Genomic DNA, 24,035 nt, shown 5'->3' on the forward strand with positions numbered 1-24,035 from the left:
TATACCTTCCTGTTGTTCACTTCAGTGCACCCAACTACCTACGTGAGCGCACGCAGTGTCACTGTGCCTGTCCGGTACCTGTCTGTGTGTGACAGGTGCACATTGTAATACCCATCACTGCATGTACCTACCTGTTGTTCACAGTGCACTCACCTACCTACGTGAGCGCATGCAGTTTCACTGTGCCTGTCCGGTACCTGTCTGTGTGTGACAGGTGCACATTGTAATACTCATCACTGCATATACCTACCTGTTGTTCACTTCCGTGCACCCACCTACCTACGTGAGCGCACGCAGTGTGATATTCAATACCACCAGTCACTGTACCTGTTCACGGTACGTGTGTGTGACAGGTGTACATTTGTAATACCCATCACTGAATATACCTACCTGTTGTTCACAGTGCACCAACCTACCTAAGTGAGCGTGCGCAGTGTGATATTTAATACCACCAGTCACTCTACCTGTTCACGGTACATATGTGTGACAGGTGCACATTTGTAATACCCATCACTGCATATACCTACCTGTTGTGTTCAGTGCACCCACCTACCTACGTGAGTGCACGCAGTGTGATATACCACTCCGTGCATACCTGTTAACTGCACCTGTGTGACTGCACATTGTATTAGTCAAGTCATTGCATACCTTTCACTTCATCCCCCCCAATATGGACAAAACAAAAGGCAGAGGCAGGCCACCTGGCAGGTCTGTTCAAGGTCGCGCTGTCGTGATTTCGTGCGGCCCTCGACTAAAGTACAGTGTTCAGAAGAAGGCATGTGCCATCAACCCCCAATATTGTCAGGACGTAGTTGACTATTTAACACAGAACACCTCATCTTTCTTAGCTTCCGCACGGAAGCGTGACATAGACATATCTTCCTCCTCCTGCTCTGAATCCTGCACCCCACTTAACACTCAGCCGCCTCCACCACCACCAAAGTGCCATCACCCCAGGGCTCAGCGATGTGGACATTTTTTTGTGTGTCTGCCTCAGATGAGAGCAATGCCATCTGTACTCTCTGCCACCGAAAATTGAGCCATGGACAGACCGAGACCCACGTAGGGACAACTACCTTATGGAGACACATGATTACAAAGCACTACAATGGGATGACCACCTGAGGAAAAGCAGCACACGAAACTAAAGCCACACACTGCAGTGGAAGATATCAGGCCACAATTATTTCTCAAAAAAGGCGATACCTAAACTGTATTGTGATGTTGAAAGGCAAGTTGTGACATCTCTGGCACACAGCGTTGGGTCAAGGGTCAATCTGACCACGGATGCATGGTCTACAAAGCTCGCTGAGGCCTGCCCGAAGACTAAGTCAGCTCCCACACACAGCATCTCTGCCTGCACGCCATGTGACTGCCTGCCCCAAGACTAAGTCACTCCCCACACAGCATCTCTACCTGCAGGCTGGTTGACTGCCTTCTCCGCCACCACCAACAGGGTCCAGGACTCCAGGTGGATTCCTGAATTGCTATAATAATTTTTCTGGTGCGTGTACATGCCTGCCTAATTTTTCTGGCTGTACTGCAGCTGCAACAAGAAAACAAAAGGCATGTACATGTGCCAATTCCCCTTCGTGATCATTACCTTGCCGCGGTGAAGGGGCTTGCGTATCACAATGAAGCAATGACCGACAGCAATATTAGTGTGTCGGGGGGGAGGGGCACACCCACGATAATAAGGTCATTGCTTCATTGTGGACAGAGCAAATTTGATCAGCTGGACAGTCACTGTTCTGTCATTCAGCTACTTCTGCCCGGCGACCATATGGGCTGGAAAAGCCGCCATCACCTGCACTCTCGTCATGGTGCGAACCAGTCCAGCACGGCCGTCACTACACAAACAGCTGTTTGCAGTGCGTTACACAGTGTGTTTGGCGTGTCAGTGTGAAGCAGTACTCTAATTACACTCCCTGATTGATGTATACACATGCAAGATGTTATAAAGCACTTTAGGCCTGCAATTTAGCATTCAATGTGATTTCTGCCCTTAAAACGTTGCTTTGCGTCAAATCCAGGACTTTTGACATCTATCCCACTCATCCATGCAAAAACTCAGATGTTAGACCCCTTGAAACATCTTTTCCATCACTTTTCTGGCCAGCATAAGTGTTTCTAGTTTTCAAAGTTCGCCTCCCCTTTGAAGTCTATTGTGGTTCGCGGAAGTTTGCGCGAACCAAACTTTTGCGAACGTTCGCAAACCGAAAATCAGAGGTTCGGGCCATATCTATCTGTGTGTCTGTGTGTGTGGGTTTTGTGTGGTGGCAGGAGGGGGGTGTTGAAGTCGTGGCTGGGGGTGTTAAAAGCAGTTGTGTAGGCTGGGAAGCACCTGTGTGAGGGAGGGCGGGAAGTAGAAGTTTTTGTGATAGCAGCATTGAGTAACATAGTACAGGATCTTCTCAAAAAATTAGCATATTGTGATAAAGTTCATTATTTTCTGTAATGTACTGATAAACATTAGACTTTCATATATTTTAGATTCAAATACACACAACTGAAGTAGTTCAAGCCATTTATTGTTTTAATATTGATGATTTTGGCATACAGCTCATGAAAACCCAAAATTCCTATCTCAAAAAATTAGCATATTTTATCCGACCAATAAAAGAAAAGTGTTTTTCTTTTGTGAGGCATTCATGATGGAATTCAGGGTTTGGAGATTTAAAATTACATGACTATATTAGAATAAAAGTAAGGTTTTTTTTCCAAGAATGTAGATTGTTGTCCATAGAAAAATAAAACACCCCCTGAAAATAAGACCTACATCCTTTTTGCAAAAATTAATATCTCTTATATACTCAGCTATAAGTACAGACATTTAGGACTGACTCACAGAATGAAAGTGTGAAAGTGTAGGTGTCGCCTTATAAACAAGTCAGTCATATATTTTTCAACTTATATTCAGGATGGGGGGAGCTCTCTCTCTATCACTCCCTCTCTCTGCAGCACCAAAGAGACCAGCTGCATTGATCCCCCCTCCACTCACCAAAGCCTCTCTCTACCTCCCCCCCCCCCATGCAAGTAAAATGCTGAGTGCCGCAGAGGAAGCCATCGCTCACCAATCCATTACCGGGTACAGCATACTCTCATCTCCCTCACTCATACCGGTCTGCATGCTTTAGCATAGCCCCGGCTCACAATGTCTCATGACTTCAGGAGCCAGGGGTACACATATGCTTGCAGACCAATGTTAGTAGTGAGAAGAGAGGAACCTGCTCTTGGCTCTTGGTTCTGGTTTGGTTATTGACTAGCTTCTGCTGTGGTGGTGCTGCAGGGAGGGGGAGAGATATCAAACACTCTGGCCAATGCAGCTCTGGGGGGAAGAGGGACACACACAGTGGCCCCAAAAAAGTGGCAGCATGGGGGCACATTCTAGCCCCATTAAAAAGAGCAGCAGGAGGCCACATACTGGCCCCATTAAAAGTGTTTTCACTTACTGGCCCCATTAAAAGTGGTGACACATACTAGCCCCATTAAAAAGGGGGGGGGGGGGCACATACTGGCCACCAGAGTCGGGACAAGGTCTTCCAGCACCCAAGGCTGGGACACCAAAGTGTCCTCCATCCCTCCCACCCCAGCTGTCACACACTGATTGCTATTAGACTAATAGGTTACCCGGGGCCCCCAGCCCCCCGGGTAAATCTCCAGTTATCTAGCTTGTGGTCACTGCCATATATCCTCTTTTCTTATTTCTCTCTGCTTTAAACGCAATAGAATAATAGCTGAGTAAGTTGTGCGCACCCCTCCTATGCTGCACCCTGAGGCTGGAGCCTCTCTCGCCTCTACCTCGGCCCGGCCCTTCTGGCCACAACAAAAGGAGAGGCATTAGTCACATTCTGGCTACACTAAAAAGGGTAGCAGGGTGGACACAGAAACTAGCCACACTGATAGGGAGCATGGGGACAGATAAGTGGGTTAATGGCTAGTTGGCTACATATGGAGGCCTAGAGGAGTTATTGGCTGCACTTTGAAGCTTGGAGGGGTTTATCGCTAAAATACTTTATGCAGTGCAGCCACTAACTCCCCCTGGTCCCATTTTCTGTTCTTAACTTAGCTGGATAAATTTATACTTCAGTCATTACAAAATTCCAGCTTAAGAGGGTCAAATATTGAGATGTACTTGAGGTGGACTTACATCCAAGTATATACTGTAAGACCCTGTCTTATTTTTGGGGAAACACAGAAGCATGGAAACATGCACCTTTGCCAAAATGCATCAATTGTGCAAACATTATAGGTACATTTTCCTGCCATTTTTAATTTGGGAACAATTTGACTGATGGTTCCTGAAAGAGATGGAAACTAAACTTCATCTCTCCCAGTTTAATAGTTTAATAGACCTGGAAGGTGATTTTGGCAGATCCACAAAGAAGCAAATTATAGAAGTTCTTTGAAGTCTAGAATGTGAAATCCTTGTCTCCTGTCTTCGATAAGGTGCCACCTTTGAAGTGAACGCCATTTGTCCATTCTGGGCAAGATGTTTAGTTGACTGGAAGCTTTGTTTTACCAGACTATGCTGATTGTATGATGTGTGATACTGCCCAGTACTTCTGTTCATATAAAGTGTTTGTGGAATACCTCGTCATTTTGATGCAAAATGACAGGTTGTTCTGAAATGAACATGGACAAAAAAGTCTATGCCTGCGGTAGTCTGTGGTAGTCTGCTGACTCTGCTAGTTTTTGAATTACATAAGCACAAACACCCTAAGGATAAAAGAATAGTCTATGAAGATCACTTAGTACTGTAGTATTTTAGATGCTTGTCTATGCTAAATTAATAATTAATAAAACATTTTTTTCGGACAGTTTCCAAGCACTCTGTATCAGATTACAAGGAGAGAGAAATGCAACATAATACACATGATCAAAGAAAGTACAGTATGGGTTAAGCCACTATGCTTTTGTTCTTACACATTTTAATTTCCATTGCTTCATTTGGGCTACATATCAGTTTTTCGTAAAATATCCCACTGAGAGTTTTTAATATAAACTGTCTGATGTTCCTTTGGCATTCAGGGTGAAACTGAGAATCTGTTCTCCAGAACCCTTGGATGAAAATTCCATTTCTAAGCTTAATTTGGAAATGCTTTTGGTATAAGAGTCATAAAACGGTCAGCTTTCTTTCTGCTCATTTTCTGTTCAATCTGTGAAGGTTAACAATTTACTGGAACGGAGAAAGTGAAGTATGTCTACAAAGAAATGCTTTACGAAGAAGCAAAATGAGAGAGGAAAGTTAGTACATCTGTTTAAAGCTTGCAAACTCCTGGTCAATAGGAAAGTTGTTAAGTGGTGTGTGCATTATATAGCCAACTCTAGAGTAAAATTAATGTGACAGCAGATTGCTAGAATAGTATGTAGGGCAATGTGTACTAAATAGGAATAGTCAATGAGTTCAAAATTAAACAAAAATATTTGAAACCCCAGTATATTATTCTCCTTTAAGAGTACATCAAGCCAGCAAAGTCATTAATATTATTTCGTATTTATATAGCAGCAACATATTCCACAGCACTGTACAGAGTATATTGTCATGTCACTTAACTGTCCCTTAGAGGGGCTCACAATCTAATCTCTACCATAGTCATATCATGTGGTGTATGTATCGTAGTCTAGGGCCAATTTAGGAGGAAGCCAATTAACTTATCTGTATGTTTCGGGGATTTGGGAGGAAACCAGAGTGGCTGGAGGAAACACACGCAGACACAGGGAGAACATATAAACTCTGTGTAGATAGGCAAACAATAAACAATCTGTACATACAATTGAAGGACAACTATTGCAAAACATTTGATAATACATACATTTAAATATATATTTCTCCCAGAATAAAATGCACTATTAATTACTTTTTCCAATGTTGCTGTCACTTTCAGTAGGTAGTAAAAAGCTGACAGATCTGACAGGTTTTGGACTAGATCATACCCCATGGGGACTCAGTATTTCCTTTAGGGCTAGTTCACAGTGCTCAGTTGTGTTGTAGAATAATTCTGCATGTCAACTCATTGTCCATATAATTTTATGGGCCTGTTCACAGCACTGCATTGTAATGGATCACGTTATTCTAACTCACTGCATGCAGGCTTTGGATTAAAGTTTATGTCCAGTCTCCATTGCAGTTCTCAGTCATTATAAAGCAAACATTCTGTAACTGACCAATGTGAACCTAGCCTTATTCTTGGACTAAGCAACATCCGTTCAGTAAGTGCCTTTGTAAGAAAAAAAAATATCTAAGAATCCCCCATGAAGAGACAGACTAGTCCAAAATAAATCAGATCTGTCAGATTTTCATTAACTATTGTAAGTGTTAGAGACATCAGAAAAAAGTAAATTATAATGCAAGTTACTCTGATGGAAATCATGCATGTAAATTTTACAATTTTTCACGATAGTTGTCTTTTAAATGAAGAGTATACGGTTCATGAGTGGGCACACCTCAAATGGCAGGGTGCTTGATACGGTGGCATAAGCCGTCTCACCAAGTCAATGTAGTCCAATAGATATCAGCACACTTGTATTCAGCTATTTAAGCAGCACGCTTAATTGTGCTTCCACTGTACAAAAAGTACAAAAAACTTGTTGTACATTTGAAGCACAATAAAGTGTGCTGTTTAAATAGCTGAATACAGGTGTGCTGATATCTATTGGACTACATTAAATGAAGAGTAGGGACAAGCATTCAAATTTGGAACAGCATTCCGAATGATTTGGATCACAACCAAAATCTTTGCATATGCGGACCACAGCAGGGAGAGTTTTTTTTTTTTTTTTTTTAGCTTTCTTGACTCCTGTTGCATGCAACAGGAACCCAGAGTAAGCAAGGCTTTGTGCATGAGCAGCCCCAGTCCCCACAAAAGCAGGGCCCTTTCCGGTGTTCCCCTAAGGGAACCTCCCCCTTTTCCTTCGGCGCAGGGGGCTTTTGGGTCCTCCAACACCTGAAGGATAGAAGGACCCCCAACTGTCCAGTGGTTGCCCAAAGGGCATGGGCCATGTGGACGCCCACATGGTCCGGGAGGCTCCCCTGAGAGGGAGCCAGGCGGGGACCGAAGTCAAGTCCCCAGTGCCAGCAAGCTGGCCCCGACCATGCGGCCGGCGTTATAAAAATTCCGCATTCTTCCTAGCCAAGCTGCTTTGGTTGGAAATGCATATGGGCAGTACAGACCTAAGCACCTTACTCCACCCGGGATCTCTCACATCCCAGCTTTTTTGGGTACTCCTGGAGTGCCACTTCCAGGGGCAGTACGCCTAAGCAAAGCCCTCAGCCCTTCAGCTTCGATCATGGTAGATCCATTTAGTCAGTTCAATTCACTCTTGGGAATTATGAACCAGGACAGACAGCTTTACTGGAAAAGCTGAGGGTCCCCACCCCCTCAGTCGCTCGTTCAAGGTGTCCTTCCCCCGGGTAGATCAGGCCAGAGTTCCCAGTAACATGCCTCTCTTGAGACTGATAAGAACAGATACTACACTTGATCTTAGCCAAAAGCAGGGAGAGTTACTGTAACTCACCTTTGTCACCACCTCTGCCACCTCCATTTCATGTTCCAGCTCGTTGGTACTTCCTCCTCTACAGCCGGAATGTGACGATGAGTGAAGTAACCAGAGGCTGTGACAAAGGTAAGTAAACTCCCCCTGCTACAGTTAGTGATGAGCATGCCATTTGCATATTCATAATATTGCATTGGAATTCACAATTATGATACAAAAAGTTTGGGAAAAATCTTAATCATTTCTAGGTAAACATAATCAGCAACCATAGTTTTGCATTTTCGCATAATTTTTGTGTACTTTTGGGCCATCTTTAGTGGTTAATAGCAAAGCCCCCATTCATGCTATCATCACCAAAACTGTTACATACGTTAAGTAGAATAGTGGGAACAACATTTTTTTTCTCAAAAAAGACCTTATAGTTTTTGAGATAATCGATTTAAAAAATACAATGGAAAAATGTTTTTTTAAACTGTCATCTTTCTGAGTTTAAAAAACATTTTTTCTTTGTATTTTTAAAATCGATTTTCTCAAAAACTACAAGTAATTTTTGAAAAATTATTTTCTTGACTTTTTGCCACTATTTCCCTTAGCATATCTGGTATTTTGGTGATGGCAGCATGTATAGGGGATTTGCTATTAACCACTAAAGTGTGCAGTGGCTTGATAGTGCAATGAATAAGGGCTCTTCTTCTGACACACTGCTACCATCTATAGAGCATGTCCTAGTGGCTGCAGCTCTTGCTTTGAGTCCATCAGGAGAAAGGCGCAATATAAAGGTTCTGTGTCTTGTCTTGATTTTATGCCAACATTTGCAAAACTATAAATAGATTACACGGAGTCAATTAAAGTTCTAAATCGTAATTACCTATGGCCCTAATTGTAAAAATTTACATGAAATTTTGCTTAATCGTAAGTATCAGAGTGTGATCATCATTAGCTATGGTCCCCGATCAGAGAATAGTCAGGTTCAGGAAAAAGTCAGTCTAGGTGGCAAATTAAAGAACGGTCAGGTTTAGGCAAGAGGCAAAAGTACACAATAATCACACACAGCAACTAGCAGCAGCTAACACTATCACGGGACTAAAAGAATGCACAGACAGGACTTAAACACCATACCAACACTCACCAATAGGAAGAGACCACACACAAAAATGGTTTGCGGTGCCATTAACTTTAATTGTGTCATGTACCGTGCACACCACACAGCAATGCGCTGCAGCCTCTGTATTGGTCGGACCACTTCGGTTGCATTGTGTCGCACTGGGGGTACTGTGGCAAGTCTCATTGAGATGAATGGCCACTATGATGAGCTGCAAGGGGGAGCCGGGAGGGATGGGGGAGAGTTCCGCGATGCAATGCAAAGCTGTAAGTATGAAAGGGGCCTCAATAAACTTCAAAGCTGATTAAAACTTCAAACTAATCGGAATTCTTTATTGTTCAGGGTTATTAACCTTTATTTACATAGTGTCAATAATTCACTAAGTACTGTACAATAATTTAATAATGAGTGCAAATTTGTGCATTAAGGAAAAGAAACATGTTTCCTCCGCGTTAAAGATTTCAATATACCGGTAAGCTTTATTCCAGCATTTTCTTAAAGAGGAACTCCAGTGAAAATAATGCAATAGAAAAAAGTGCTTAATTTTTTCAATAATTATGTATTAATGATTTAGTCATGTTTTCCCATTGTAAAATCTTTCTTCTCCCTGATTTACATTATGACATTTACCGCATGGTGACATTTTTACTGCTGGCCAGGGATGTCAGTGGAAGGAGATGCTGCTTGCTTTTTTGCCAGTTGGACCCAGCTGCAAACAGTTGTTATTTCCCACAATGCAATGAGGTTCACAGACAAGAAACTGTCAGGACCTGGCATCTCACTGTGAGAGGGGTTTCACCACAATATCAGTCATACAGAGCCCCCTGATGATCCGTTTGTGAAAAGTAAAAGATTTCTCATGGGAAAGGGGGTATCAGCTACTGATTGGGATGAAGTTCAGTTCTTGGTCACAGTTTCTCTTTAAGTCCTGTTTGGTACTCCAGTCGACACTGGACATGCAAACATATAGCCTATACAAATAAATATATATATATAATATGTAGATGCCATGCTACAAGTACTTCACTGTTGAATAAACAGTATGTATATATGTTTAAAGAGACTATGAAGTCTCACTAAAATCCTGTTTTTACTTAACTAACTTCATTAGCCCTAATGCCCTACCTAAAATGCTGCATCCCGCAGCTTAAATCGCTATAAAAAAAACCAAAATCCCTGGGGGGAGATTTGGGCAGAGCTTCCTGTAGAGGCAGAGCTTTGAGCAGTAGCTCTGCCTCTACTCCCATCAATCGGCGCTGATCGCCGCCTCTCCCCGCCCCTCTCCTTCTTCTTTAATTGAGAGGAGAGCAGGAGAGAGGTGGCGATTAGCGCTGATTGACGAGAATGGAGGCAGAGCTACAGCCCAAAGCTCTGCCTCCCCAGCAGCAAAATCCACGACCAAGAAAGTCGCGGATTTTTGCCATGAGATTTGGGGTTTTTTATAGCGATTTCAGCCACAGGGATGTGGCGTTTTAGGAAGGACATTAGGGCTAATGAACTTAGTTAAGTAAAAACGGGATTTTATGGAGACTTCAGAGTCTCTTTAAACTAAATTTCATGTGTACAGGTCTGGCTCAGTGCAATAAAAATTATGGATATACCCTTCATTAGTTAATTTTGCAAATAAAATGGAGTAAATAACCACGTCCAGAAAAAAAATGTCTTCTGGACTTTATGTGGGGTAACAGGTCAAACAATGTGCCATCATATTAATATGCACAGGTCCACTTTTAGCAACAATTATATTGATGTTCCTGTAGCAGCACATTTCTGCATCCAAGGGCATAAAGTGATTATCCTGTTACAGTATTTATAGGGGACTTAAAATCACAGAGCGATATTAAAATGTTGGAAACCAAATGTATTTAAAGGTCCAAAACCCTTTTACTTTTTATTTTGTTTGATTTTGGTTGAATTTAACTATCACATCCCCTCCCCCTATCTGTTTTAACAGCCTGAGTCTTGGATTCACAATCCTTTCATGTAAGAGAATTACCCAAGAGAACTTATACGGCTGTCATAAACAGAGATGGTCTATGAGAGGCAAATCATTTTGACTGTATGCAGATTTACTTTCTGCTGAAACCGATTGGTCCAATTTAAAGCTGCATACAAATTGCATCAAATTGTCATGCAAGTCAAAACTATTTGTATCTCTGTTTAAAATAACTTTAAAACATTGTATTTCCATTAATCCATATAAACAAAACAATGTCAATGGCTTCAATTCATCAAGCATTACCGCATTCGGTAATGCTGAAAACAGCTGACTTAACGAAGCACTTTAGAAAATGTTAATTCATCAAAGCTGTTACCGAATGAGAAGCTGAAATGACACAGCAATGAGATAAATTACCGACATGTGCTCAACAAATGTTAATTCATCAAGGTTCCCACATTCTCTAACACATTCGGTGTTTATCTCAAGCTCTCCCCTGTCGTTACAGGCTTTGAAAGCCTTCTGTGTGAATGTTTTCATGATTAGCAGGAGCAGGCAGCCAATAGAAACAGCCCCTGTTCTCCTGCAAGTGCCGCTGATAGGTCACACAGGCTTCTCCACACAAGCTTTCAGACCCCCCAAGCAGTGAGCAGAGAGAACGGGTCAAAATATATCCCCAGATTCCCTTCGGTGGTGTAACCCTTTCAGGCCCTGTTTGATAATGCAAAGATGCTGGTGGTGAAATCACCAAGCATGGCATTTGTAATGTCTCCAGGAAGTTCATCTACGTTGTGGCAAATAAATAAAATGTTAAGAAAGACTGATCGACAGATTCAGAGCAGCAGAGGCAGTATAAATAACAGTAACTATAACACCTTTACATCTAAAGGAATGTCTGGATGCCTTCTATTGTTATCAGCTTGTAACAACACAGGGACATTCCAAGCTGCTCTGCACCACTCTGCTGTTATCGAACAGCCTTTGATGAATTGAAGCCTAGTAGTTCGGTAACTTAACGAACCTCTACCACACATGGGAAAATATTGATGAATTAGCACAGTGAAGTGTAAAATACCGAATGCGGTATTTTAAGGACTGGGGTTTTGTTATCGAACACCCTTTGATGAATTGAAGCCTATGTCTCCTTTTGATGTCCAAATGTATATAATCTACTGTTTACTCTCAAGATCAGTAAGCAAGATGAAGGTCTGCAGACACTTGCTCTTTTTAACCTTTTCAGACATGGGCGTAACTATAGATGAAGCTGCAGCAGGGCCCAGAAGCCACAGGGGCCCCTGGGGTGAAAAGATTATTTTCCCTGTCCTCAGAGTCTGACATCTATGGGCACAGAGAAAGAAAACTTTCTGCTCCCTGCACAACTGTTCTAATGACTACATCTGCTAAGCCACTGATAAGGAACCATACAAAGTTTTGTAGACAAAGATTTGTAGATAGTCCCTATTCAGTGTGCAGCAGGGTCTTGTGTTCAGCATTCTCCCTGAGCCTCTCTACCCCTCCCCAAGTGCTGTGTACTATAGTGGTGCTGCCAGAGGAGTCTGCAGAGCCAGTTCTGCTCCATCAGAGATGGACAGAGTGAGTGTAATAAGCTGAGGCTGGGACCACACTCGTCTGTCAGTTTTCAGTATGCGTTTTCTGCACACCATGTGTGTCTGTATGTGTGAAAACATGCAGGTTTATTACAGAAACTAATGTAATTGATAGAGAAAATGCCTGCAGTGCTTCACCGCTGTTTGTTTTTATCCGCATGGGGAAAACACTTTCAAGTGTGCACTAGCCAATTGAATAACATTAGTTCTCAATGCAGGGCGGGTGGCACATCCAAAGTTTTGCGGGGAAGGGGGGGGGGCAGTGATTTCTAGTTACGCCCCTGGCAGCTAGCCGGTAAATTGTATCATTCCTACTGAAAATGTTCTGCTTTAACTGATGGCTAATATGATACAATACTGTAGCATTGACAACCTCGGTAACAAATAATTTTGTTTCCTTTTAGGACTGGACCAAGTGCCTAAAAACATTCCACCAGATACCACTTTACTGGATTTGCAGAATAACAAGATTGCAGAAATAAGGGAAGATGATTTCAAAAACCTCAAACAACTTCACGTAAGATATTTTTCATGTTAGTGATTTGTTAATCATGAGGGAACTAAATGTCACAATAACTTGATTTTAAGGTGAAACTGGCTGGTTCGATTACAACAATTACAACAATTACAAATTGAAATCGACCATTTATTAGATTTGAGAATCATGTAATGCATTGCTAAAGAGGTCTTTTAACAGACGTTTAGCAGTGTGCTGCTTTTCTCAGGAAGAGACACAGAACATTTATAGTGCGCTTTTCTCCTGATGGACCTAAAGCGCCAGAGCTTCAGCCACTAGGACATGTCTTATATGCAGTAGCAGGGTTAGGGAGTCTTGCCCAAGGTCTCCTACTGAATAGGTGTTGGCTTACTGAACAGAAAGAGACAAGATTTGAACCGAGGTCTCCTGTGTTAGAGGCACAGCCCTTAACCAGTGCACTATCTAGCATCAAGCCTGTCATAGAATAGCTCTGGAGGAAAATACAAACAGATCGTTTATAATTAAAAGATTGGCCTCAATTCACTAAGCTCATCTCCTGTCTTTAATAACGTTTCTATAGTTATCACCATGGTGATGAGGCATGTAGTAATCAGGAATAGAGATGTAGCGAACGGTTCACCAGCGAACGGTTCCAGGCGAACTTTGGGGGTTCGCGTTCGCCTGCACCAGGCGAACTTTTGCGGAAGTTCGATTTGCCCCATAGACTTTAATGGCCGCCGACTTTAACGGTTAATAGCAAAGTCCCCTTACATAGTAGAAACACCAAAATTGTTGGGAATGTTAAGTGGAATAGTGGGAACAAGAGGAACATTTTTTTTTCAAAAAGACCTTATACTTTTTGAAAAGAGAGAAATCGAGAGCCTAATATGGTGTAGTATGTCAGAGATACGAATGGAAATGAATAAGTGAGATGGTTATACTCACAAACATGGGTTACCGCTCAGGCAACCACTGTATAGGCAGGTGAGGAGATTAGACCTGTCCTCACTCAGGATTAAGAAGTCGCTCTCTGTAGATCAGAAAAAATGGGGTAGGATCACCCCTCCACCTGAGGTGCTAAAATTCACTGCACATTGATTGCTGTGTTTGTTGTCCCCGTTTTATTGCCTGAAGAAGTGGGTCTGTTCCCACGAAACGCGTTGCAGATTTTGGGGTACTATTGAATAAATGTATTTGTTTGATTTGATGACAGACCTTGGTGTCTAATTATTGAGGGAAAGTCCACCACTTTCCCTCTCAGCAATTTTTAACAATTTTATATCAATTTTATTCTGCTGGCGCCTCTGATCACCTACCATTATACTTTTTGAGAAAATCAATTTTAAAGTTTCAAAGTAAAATGAGCCGATTCATAAAAAAAAGAACAGATTCATTAAAAAGAACCGGATGATTCAAGAACTGTTAGTATAGCAGAGAATGCGTCCTGAGCAGGACGTGAAGCTGTCGGCTCGCTGCTGTCTCTCCCCACCTGCCTGCACCTGTCACCCTCACCTAGCCTGGCACCCAGCGCACCCATGGGTGCCAGGCTAGGTGAGAGTGAAAGGTGAGGAGGTGGGGAGAGACAGCAGGAGCCGGCAGCTATGCGTCCAAAAGGAGGCATTCTCTGCTATGTGGGAGGCGTCGGAGATCTTCAGTCAACTTAATTGAAGATCGCAACATAAGAGGATACAGTTCGTTGGATCGTTTACCGTGGATATTGGCGTGGGATTTTTTTTTAAAGGTACAGGTAAGTATTTATGGTTAATTTAGAATAATAAAATACTTTTCTCGTGGTTGTGTTTTTATTTTATTTAACCCTTTGTGGAAATGGGTAAAGGGTACTTTGTACCCCTATACTCATTTCTCCTGGGAGGGGGGTGGGCATCTGGGGTCCCCTTCTTAAAGGGGACTCCCAGATGCCACCATGAACCCCCCCCAGGGAGTCGTCGCCCCCACCTCCTCCTGGGGCACCGGAGGTGGGGAAGAGCCCCTTGTCCATTCATTGGACAAGGGCTCCGGGGGGGGGGGGAGGGGAAGGCTTGGCTGCCCCCCCCCCCCCCCGGAGCCCCCCATACCATGGACCATGCAGGCTGGTATAGCTCAGGGTGCGAAGCCCCAGTCGGCTGGGGCTTCGCATTCTGGCTATCCCAGCCTGCATGGGGGACAAGGGGTTACAGAGGCTCGGGAGGGGGGACCCCACGTCATTTTTTTTCATTTATTTCCCACATTCAGCACATAAAAATAATAAAAAAAAATAAAAAAAAAATATATAATATAAAATATAATATAATATATATATATTTTTTTATTTTTCTTTAAAGGACTTACGAGGCCACAAGTATGAAAAAAGTTAAATACCATTTCATAATCCAGATCCATGGAGGACGCCATCTGCGCCCCCCGTTCATTCCGCCATGGCACCCGCAGTAATACCGGCCCCGGTCGGGTCCCGACCCCACCAAACGGGTCGGGTTCTCATTCCCCCCTCAATATGGCCGCCACAGATTGCCGCGGCTGCGCAGTCCGCAAAGATGTGATTGCGGCTGCGCAGCTCTAGGTCCTCCTCCCGATGCGTCTGATGTATGCACGCATATTGATGACGCGGCAGGAGGAGGCCCTAGAGCTGCGCAGGTGCAATCACGTCTGTGCGAACTGCGCAGCCGCGGCACTCTGTGGCGGCCATATTGAGTGCGGAATAACATATCCTGCAAATTTGGTGTTGCTAGGATGTAAGGGGCCTTTGCTATTAACTGCTAAAGTCGGCGGGTGATGATAACCAACCAGAATTATAGGGGTGCAAAAGTGTTGAATTCTGCCATAGGCTTCCATTAGGCTCCCTATTTCACTTTCAAAAATCTCAAATCTTTTCAAAGGGCAAGAGGTCATAGCCTAGGGTCACAAAAACCTATTTATTTGGGCAATTTCAATGGTAGTGATGCTGACGTACATAAGTCGCAGCCATGGCCGTTAGCAACGTCTGAATTTCACGAAATGTCTCATGCAGGTAGAAGACATATTGTTAGACTTGGATTCCAAAGATGGGGTCCCTACATCTCTGCAAAGCAGAGTTACAGGGGTGCAAAAGTAGTAAAATCCCCCATAGGCTTTCATTGGCTCCCTATTTCACTTTCCAAAATCTCACACCTTTTCAAAGGGCAATTGTTCAGCAGTGGCAAATTTTCTAGCATTGTAGGAACTGTTAGGGGGATCATAACTGGTGAGTTTCGGGCTCCTAGGCCGAAGAGGTCATAGCCTAGGGTCACGAAAACCTGTTTATTTGGGCAATTTCAATGGTGGCGAGTCTGACGTACATAAATCGCAGCAATGGCCGTTAGCAACATCTGAATCTCACGAAATGTCTCATGCAGGTAGAAGACATATTGTTAGACTTGGGCTCCAAAGATGGGTTTCCTACATCTCTGCAAACCAGAGTTACAGGGCTCCAAATTTGGTAAAATCCCCCATAAGGCTTTCATTGGGTCTCCTATTTACAGTTCCAAAATCTCACATCTTTTCAAAGGGCAATGGCTCAGCAGTACCAAATTTTCTAGCATTGTAGGAACTGTTAGGGTGATCATAACTGGTGAGTTTCGGGCCCCTAGGCTGAAGAGGTCATAGCCTAGGATCACAAAAACCTGTTTATTGGGGCAATTTCAATGGAGGAGATCCTGGCGTACATTAATCGCAGCCATGGCCGTTAGCAACGTCTGAATTTCACGAAATGTCTCATGCAGGTAGAAGACATATTGTTAGACTTGGATTCCAAAGATGGGGTCCCTACATCTCTGCAAACCAGAGTTACAGGGGTGCAAAAGTAGTAAAATCCCCCATAGGCTTTCATTGGGCCTCTTATTTACAGTTCCAAAATCTCACATCTTTTCAAAGGGCAATGGCTCAGCAGTACCAAATTTTCTAGCATTGTAGGAACTGTTAGGGTGATCATAATTGGTGAGTTGCGGGCCCCTAGGCCAAAGAGGTCATAGCCTAGGGTCACAAAAACCTGTTTATTTGGGCAATTTCAATGGAGGAGATCCTGGCGTACATTAATCGCAGCCATGGCCGTTAGCAATGTCTGAATTTCACAAAATGTCTCATGCAGGTAGAAGACATATTGTTAGACTTGGATTCCAAAGATGGGGTCCCTGCATCTCTGCAAAACAGAGTTACAGGGGTGCAAGAGTAGTAAAATCCCCCATAGGCTTTCATTGGCTCCCTATTTCACTTTCCAAAATCTCACATCTTTTCAAAGGGCAATGGCTCAGCAGGGGCAAATTTTCTAGCATTGTAGAAACTGTTAGGGGGATCATAATAACTGGTGAGTTTCGGGCCCCAAGGCCGAAGAGGTCATAGCCATTGAAATTGCCCAAATAAACAGGTTTTTGTGACCCTAGGATATGACCTCTTCAGCCTAGGGGCCCGAAACTCACCAGTTATGATCCCCCTAACAGTTCCTACAATGCTAGAAAATTTGCCACTGCTGAGCAATTGCCCTTTGAAAAGATTTGAGATTTTGGAAAGTGAAATAGGTAGCCTGATGGAAGCCTATGGCAGAATTTAGCACTTTTGTACCCCTATAATTCTGGTTGGTTATCATCATCACCCGCCGACTTTAGCAGTTAATAGCAAAGGCCCCTTACATCCTAGCAACACCAAATTTGCAGGATATGTTAAAAAGATAGCGGGAAACAATATTTAAAGGACTTCCGAGGCCACAAATGTGAAAAAAGTTAAATACCTTTTCATAATCCAGTTCCATGGAGGACGCCATCCGCGCCCTCCCGTTCATTCCCCCATGGCTCCCGCAGTAATACCGGCCCCGGTCGGGTCCCGACTCCCGACCCCTCCGAACAGGTCAGGTTCTCATTCCCCACTCAATATGGCCGCCACAGATTGCTGCGGCTGCGCAGTCCGCACAGACGCGATTGCACCTGCGCAGCTCTAGGGCCTCCTCCTGCCGCGTCATCAATATGCGTGCATACATCGGGCGCATCGGGAGGAGGACCAAGAGCTGCGCAGCCGCAATCGCATCTATGCGGACCCCGTTTGGAGGGGTCGGGACCCGACCGGGGCCGGTATTACTGCGGGTGCCATGGCGGAATGAACGGGGGGGCGCAGATGGCGTCCTCCATGGATCTGGATTATGAAATGGTATTTAACTTTTTTCATACTTGTGGCCTCGTTAAGTCCTTTAAAAAAAAAATATATATATATATATGTGTGTGTATATATATATATATATATATATATATATATATATATATATATATATATATATATGCATATATATATATTTTTATTATTTTTATGTGCTGAGTGTGGGAAATAAATGAAAAAAAAATGACATGGGGTCCCCCCTCCCGAGCCTCTGTAACCTCTTGTCCCCCATGCAGGCTGGGATAGCCAGAATGCGGAGCCCCAGCCGACTGGGGCTTCGCACCCTGAGCTATACCAGCCCGCATGGTCCATGGTATGGGGGGCTCCAGGGGGGGGAGGGGCAGCCAAGCCTTCCCCTTCCCCCCCAGAGCCCTTGTCCAATCCATGGACAAGGGGCTCTTCCCCACCTCCGGTGCCCCAGGAGGAGGTGGGGGCGCCGACTCCCTGGGGGGGGTTCATGGTGGCATCTGGGAGTCCCCTTTAAGAAGTGGACCCCAGATGCCCACCCCCTCCCAGGAGAAATGAGTATAGAGGTACAAAGTACCCCTTACCCATTTCCACAAAGGGTTAAAGGAAATAAAAACACAACCATGAAAAAAGTCCTTTAGTTTTCTTAATTAACCAGAAATACTTACCTGTACCTTTAAAAAAAATTTCCCACGGCAATATCCTCGGTAAATGATCCAACGAACTGTATCCTCTTATGTTGCGATCTTCTATTAAGTTGATTGAAGATCTCCGGAGCCCCCCATCCACATAGCAGAGAATGCATCCAAAAGTCCTTTTGGACGCATAGCTGCTAGCTCCCGCTGTCTCTCCCCACCTGCCTGCCTGCACCTGTCAACCCCCACCTAGGCTGGCACCCAGTGCAGGTGCACTGGGTGCCAGCCTAGGTGGGGGTTGACAGGTGCAGGCAGGTGGGGAGAGACAGCAGCGGAAGCCAGCAGCTTCACGTCCTTCCGAGGACGCATTCTCTGCTATACGAACGGCTCCTGAATGAGCCGGATCTTTTTAATGAATCGGTTCTTTTTTTATGAATCGACTCTTTTTTTTTACTTTAAAATCGATTTTCTCAAAAACTATAAGGTCTTTTTGAAAAAAAAATGTTCCTCTTGTTCCCACTGTTCTTCTTAACATTCCCAGTAATTTTGGTGTTGCTAGCTTTTAAAGGGGCTTTGCAATTAACCATTAAAGTCGGTGGGGGTATATTTTCCCACGCTCAGAAGGAGGATTTACATTGAAACTTTAAAATTGATTTTCTCAAAAACTATAAGGTCTTTTTGAAAAAAAAAAAATTCCTCTTATTCCCACTGTTCTCCTGTTCTCCTTAACATTTTCTGCAAGTTTGGTGTTTCTAGCTTTTAAAGCGGCTTTGCTATTAACTGCTAAAGTCAGCGGGCGCTTAATTTTCCCATGGTCAGAAGGAGTTACTTTAAAATTGATTTTCTCAAAAACTATAAGGTATTTTTGAAAAAAAATTCCCCTCTTGTAGTCACTGAAAGATCTCAGGTGTTAGACATCTTTTCCATCACTTTTGTGGCCAGCATAATTTTTTCTATTTTTCAAAGTCCGCCTCCCCATTGAAGTCTATTGCGGTTCGTGAACTTTTCCGCGAACCGAACCTTCCGCGGAAGTTCGCGAACCCGGTTCGCGAACCGAAAATCGGCGCTTCGCGACATCTCTAATCAGGAAACATTTTACCTCAGGCAAACCTAAAGTTAACTCTTCTGTCTTTAAGTTAACTCTTCAATCCTTAAAATAACTCCAGAATTCTAAAGTTAAAGACAGGCTGTAATTAACTGCGTGTGAAAATAACTACAGAGGAGGTAACTTATTTACAGAGGAGGTAACTAAACTACAGAGGAGGTAACTTAAGGAATAAAGAGATAAGATACCTCTCTCACTGTGTGGTGGCAAGTTATCTCTTGCCTTATTATCTCCAGCATGATCTTAGTGAATTGAGGCCAATGTCTTTTTCCATTTATGTATGCTGTAATGGCTGTGGCACCACTATATATTAAACATTCCATAGAGCCAGCACAGCACAAAGTGGAGGGTTGTGGGTAATTTGAGACCTCAGCCACTACACAATAGCTGTGGTTGTCTCTTTTGAGTTGGACAGTGAAGGGATAAGGAGGTGTAAGGAGTATTCTGGTATAAACTGACCACATTTGTTACACTAATTTGTTTCTTTGGAGAGTTTACAGCCCTACAAAAGGTAACACACATTTGCATACATGCAATACCGAAGGAATTACCGGTAACCCAAGTCTAACAACTGGTTATAAAATTAATCTAGCTGTCCAGTAAACTTATTATCAAATGTACTAAAATATCCCCACAATGGAAAGACTGATGAAAGACTGATAAATACAGCCCCTCCTCCTCTAAGAGGCTTCCCCCTCCCGGGCTTCCCCCTTCCGAGGTAAGTACCCCCGAGGGGCTGTTTTTTTCATTACATATTACCTTTAAAGAGAGCCCGAGGTGGGCTAAAAAAAAAAAAAAAAGGTAGAGTACTTGATCCACAGGACTGAGTGGATAAGGTTGCTGCAAAAACCGCCGCTCCCTTGGGCCGCAATGTCGGGGGAGCAGCAGGAGGCAGCTCAGGAAACCCTGTAGGAATGCCCCTGGTGGGCTGTAATGATTGTGGAATCGTCTCCGTGGTCAGCGCACCAGACGTGCGCTGACGCGGCGGATTTCCTCCACAAGCGTATTATTGAGGACACCCAGGCTAGGTGCTATGCACCTGCAGAGGGAAATTCCTGTCGGCAGGTGGAGCTGTGGAGTGCAGAGGAACAGCTCCTCTGCCCTACCACACACGCCAGACAGGAATTGTATGAAGGGAAGAAACGCAATCGCAAGAGAAGCGATTGAGAGTGAGCACAGAGACAGATTGTGTGTGTGTGCATAAAATTAGTCGCCAACCCGCGACTGTGCACACACCACAGCAGATAAGAAGCAGGAACGCGATCGCGAGAGGTGCGATCGCCAGACGTGACACAAGGTTACAGCAAGGCGGAGCACGAGAGTAGCAAAGGCACAGCAAATAATACAATAAGGAGATACGGAAAATAACAAATGCTAGCTAACCGCGAACACCGCACTCATTCGCAACAGTGCACGCGGTTATGCGCGGTCTCCACGTGATAAGCACAATAGAGACAAGCACGCCTAACTAACCATTAACAGACAAACATGAAACAGAGGACGCGAGCGCTTGCTTAACGGTTACCTCACCGAGCCTCCAGCAAGCGCAGCAGACAAGACACACACACGAAAACAGGGACAAGCGACAGAAGGATCCCCAGCGCTAGCTAAAAGTGGCTAGCGCGATCCCAGAAGACAGAACAGAAGGATCCCCAGCGCTAGCAAAAAGTAGCTAGCGCAATCCCAGGAGACAGAGTAGCAGAACAGAAGGATCCCCAGCACTAGCGCTAGGGCGAGTGCGATCCAAACACACGGCAGACAGAACAGATGAGGTAGGCAGAAACAACCGCTGTTCCAACCTACACTCCAGACTCAATCAGAAGGATCCACAGCCGCTAACGCTAGGGCTTGTGCGATCCAAACACAAGACAGACGGAACAGGCAAAACAGATAATACAACCTGACTGGGCTAGAAGGGGAGCCTAAAGCAACCCCCAGGAATTAACTATACTAGATAGCAATGGCTGACACTCCTGCAGTGTCCATCAGGAACAGACCATGGAAGGGAAATGTCCAGCAAAGCATTCTGGGAGCAGAATGCTTTTATAGTGCCAGTCATCAAAAGAAGGCAGGTAACGGATTTGCATGACTAATGTATGCAAATCCCTCAGCAACACAAGCTGCACAACTGACAGAAGGTCTCCTTTCCAGAGTCCTGCAGCAAGCAAACCTAAACCATGGTCAAAAGGCTGCCTGCCTGTGCAGGCAGCTGAGCGGATTCTCACATGGGCATTTTAAACAGGGAATTCCTCTCCCCTCTGTTTACCTCTGAGTTAGCAACAAATCTTGTCACTAAACTGGGGGGCTATAGCGCAGTGGTGGGGGGGGCAGAGAGCATTGGTGGGGGGACACAGAGACATGTCATTAGGCAGAGAACATGGCTCTGTGTCCCATCTGCCCCTGAAGATCCACCTTGTGTTCTCTTTAACCATTTCAGCCGCCCGGACGTGATCCTCACGTCCAGACGGCTGCTCTACTCCGGTGCCGCACTTCGGCGCGCTCCCGAGCGTGATCGCGGGTGCCCCCCCCCATGCCGCAGTGCTGTCCCCCGGTAGCCCTGGAACATGGATACCGACCACCGATCTGTGTGTCCCCAGCAGGGAAACCAAAGCTCTCTTACTAGGGAAAAAAAGTTTCCCCATCCTCCTTGTGCTTCCGGTGGTCGAGAAGCACATGGAGAAAAAAATAAACTCAAGGTGGCCATCTTGTGGCTAAATAGTAAAACTACATCAACATACATTTTACATAAAAATTTACACATATAATAACATTAAAAATTAACTGTTTATTTCCCACGTCAAAATATTACCCAAATAAAATTTTTAATGGAAAAAAAATTACAATTAAAAAAAAAAACATAAATAGTTACCTAAGGGTCTGAACGTTTTAAATATGCATGTTGAGGGGGTATACTACGAACATTTTTTAAATTATAAGCTTGTAAATAGTGATGGACGCAAAACGGAAAAAATGCACCTGTTTCCAGCGAACATTGGCTGTTCGCGTCTGTTTGCGAACATATGGCGTGTTTGACCTGCCCCCCTATACATTATAATGGAACCAAAAATGTACCCCTCACCCCAGAGTCAGCAGAGACATGGCAGCCAATCGGCTATTCCTCCCACTTGGACTGCCCACCCACCTATCAGAAATTCAGCATGGCAGCCATTTTGCAGTCTGTGTTTGGCTTCTGTGCTAGGCAGATCAGAGAGAGTGTGCTGCTGACAGGGAATAGTGTCAGTTAGCAAAGTAGAGGAGGCCATAGCAGATTGGCACTACAGCATATGGAGAAACAATGAGCTGTTTATGAATGGATTGAACATGTATCCTCTCTATTAGTGCTGGCAGCGTGTTTTACAGCAGTGCCAGTGCTTCCCTATCCTTCAAGTACTATAGCATTAGTTAGGCCTGTGTTCTGTGTCCCCTCAGTGCAGATTCTTGCTGCTACCACATTGTCCTGTTTTTCTTGCTATTGTATTGCTGTTCTGTGTGTCCAGTGCACACGTTAGCTGTTGGAGAGAATCCTGCTGGTCCTAGTAGTGCACTGACTAAATAACCCAATAATTCTTCATCACCACTACTGGCACATAATATCTACTACTGCCCTGGATAAGGCCTCACTGGCAGGGCCTATATTTTGAGGTGATTGTTGCACATAGCATAAATCTGTCACCTTACCTGCGTGAAGTGACAATCAGTTCCTCCCTGGCAGAGATTTTTTTTTTATATTGTAATATTGTAAAAAAAAATAATTAAATTTACAGGCAGGGGCATGCCACACCGCAGGGGTCAGGCCACACCGTAGGGGTCGTGCTGCTCTGATTTCCTTTGGCCCTAGCATATTGCCCAGTGTTCAGAGGCCACATACCTTGAACTCACAAAATGCCACAGAAGTAGTTGACTGGCTTACACGGCAGCACACCCCATTTCTTACCACTTCTGCTAGTAACCTTATCGCAACACCCTCATACTCCTCTGATATGGGCACTCCACAACACGTCACTGAACTACCTCAACCCAATCATAGGGGCTAGAAAACCGCAACCACCTGCACTCCCAAGAACATGCAGACAAGCACGGCGACCACTACACACCACTACAAAAAGATTGCCGCTGAGAGGACTAACATTTACTTCCTGGAGGTGTCAACTAGTAAAAAAAATAATTTGCTCTCCTGACGCTATCACTAAAGCTCTTTACAGGTGTTTGTGGTGCGATAAATGTGGCGTTTCAGCTGTCAGTGGAAGCCGGGCATAACCTTTACACTACCTGATCGATGTGTACACATGCTGGACGTTTTAAAGCACTTTATTCCACCAATTGTGGAATGCAATGTGATTTCTGCCCTTTAGAAATTAAAACACGACTCTAGGTCAACTATGTAATTTTTTGTGGGGCTTTTGCCATGGATTCCCCTTCGGCATGCCGTGGTCCAGGTGTTAGGTCCCTTTAAACAACTTTTCCATCACTTTTGTGGGCAAAAACAGTCACTCTAGGTTTTAGAATTTGGCTGCCCATTGAAATCTATAAATTCACGTTCGCAAGCTAAAA

At 44.2% G+C, this 24,035-nt stretch overlaps 1 protein-coding gene across 1 annotated transcript in view; it reads left to right on the plus strand.

The window, feature by feature from the left end:
- LOC137563836 (decorin-like) overlaps positions 1 to 24,035 on the plus strand; it is a 136,849-nt gene that overhangs the window by 39,560 nt on the left and 73,254 nt on the right. Inside the window, exon 3 of the mRNA XM_068276819.1 lies at positions 12,550 to 12,662. Within this exon, the coding sequence (XP_068132920.1) occupies positions 12,550 to 12,662 (113 nt within the window). The remainder of the gene's footprint in view (positions 1 to 12,549; positions 12,663 to 24,035) is intronic.

Source organism: Hyperolius riggenbachi, chromosome 3, assembly GCF_040937935.1.
Source record: "Hyperolius riggenbachi isolate aHypRig1 chromosome 3, aHypRig1.pri, whole genome shotgun sequence".
Taxonomy (NCBI): Eukaryota; Metazoa; Chordata; class Amphibia; order Anura; family Hyperoliidae; genus Hyperolius; species Hyperolius riggenbachi.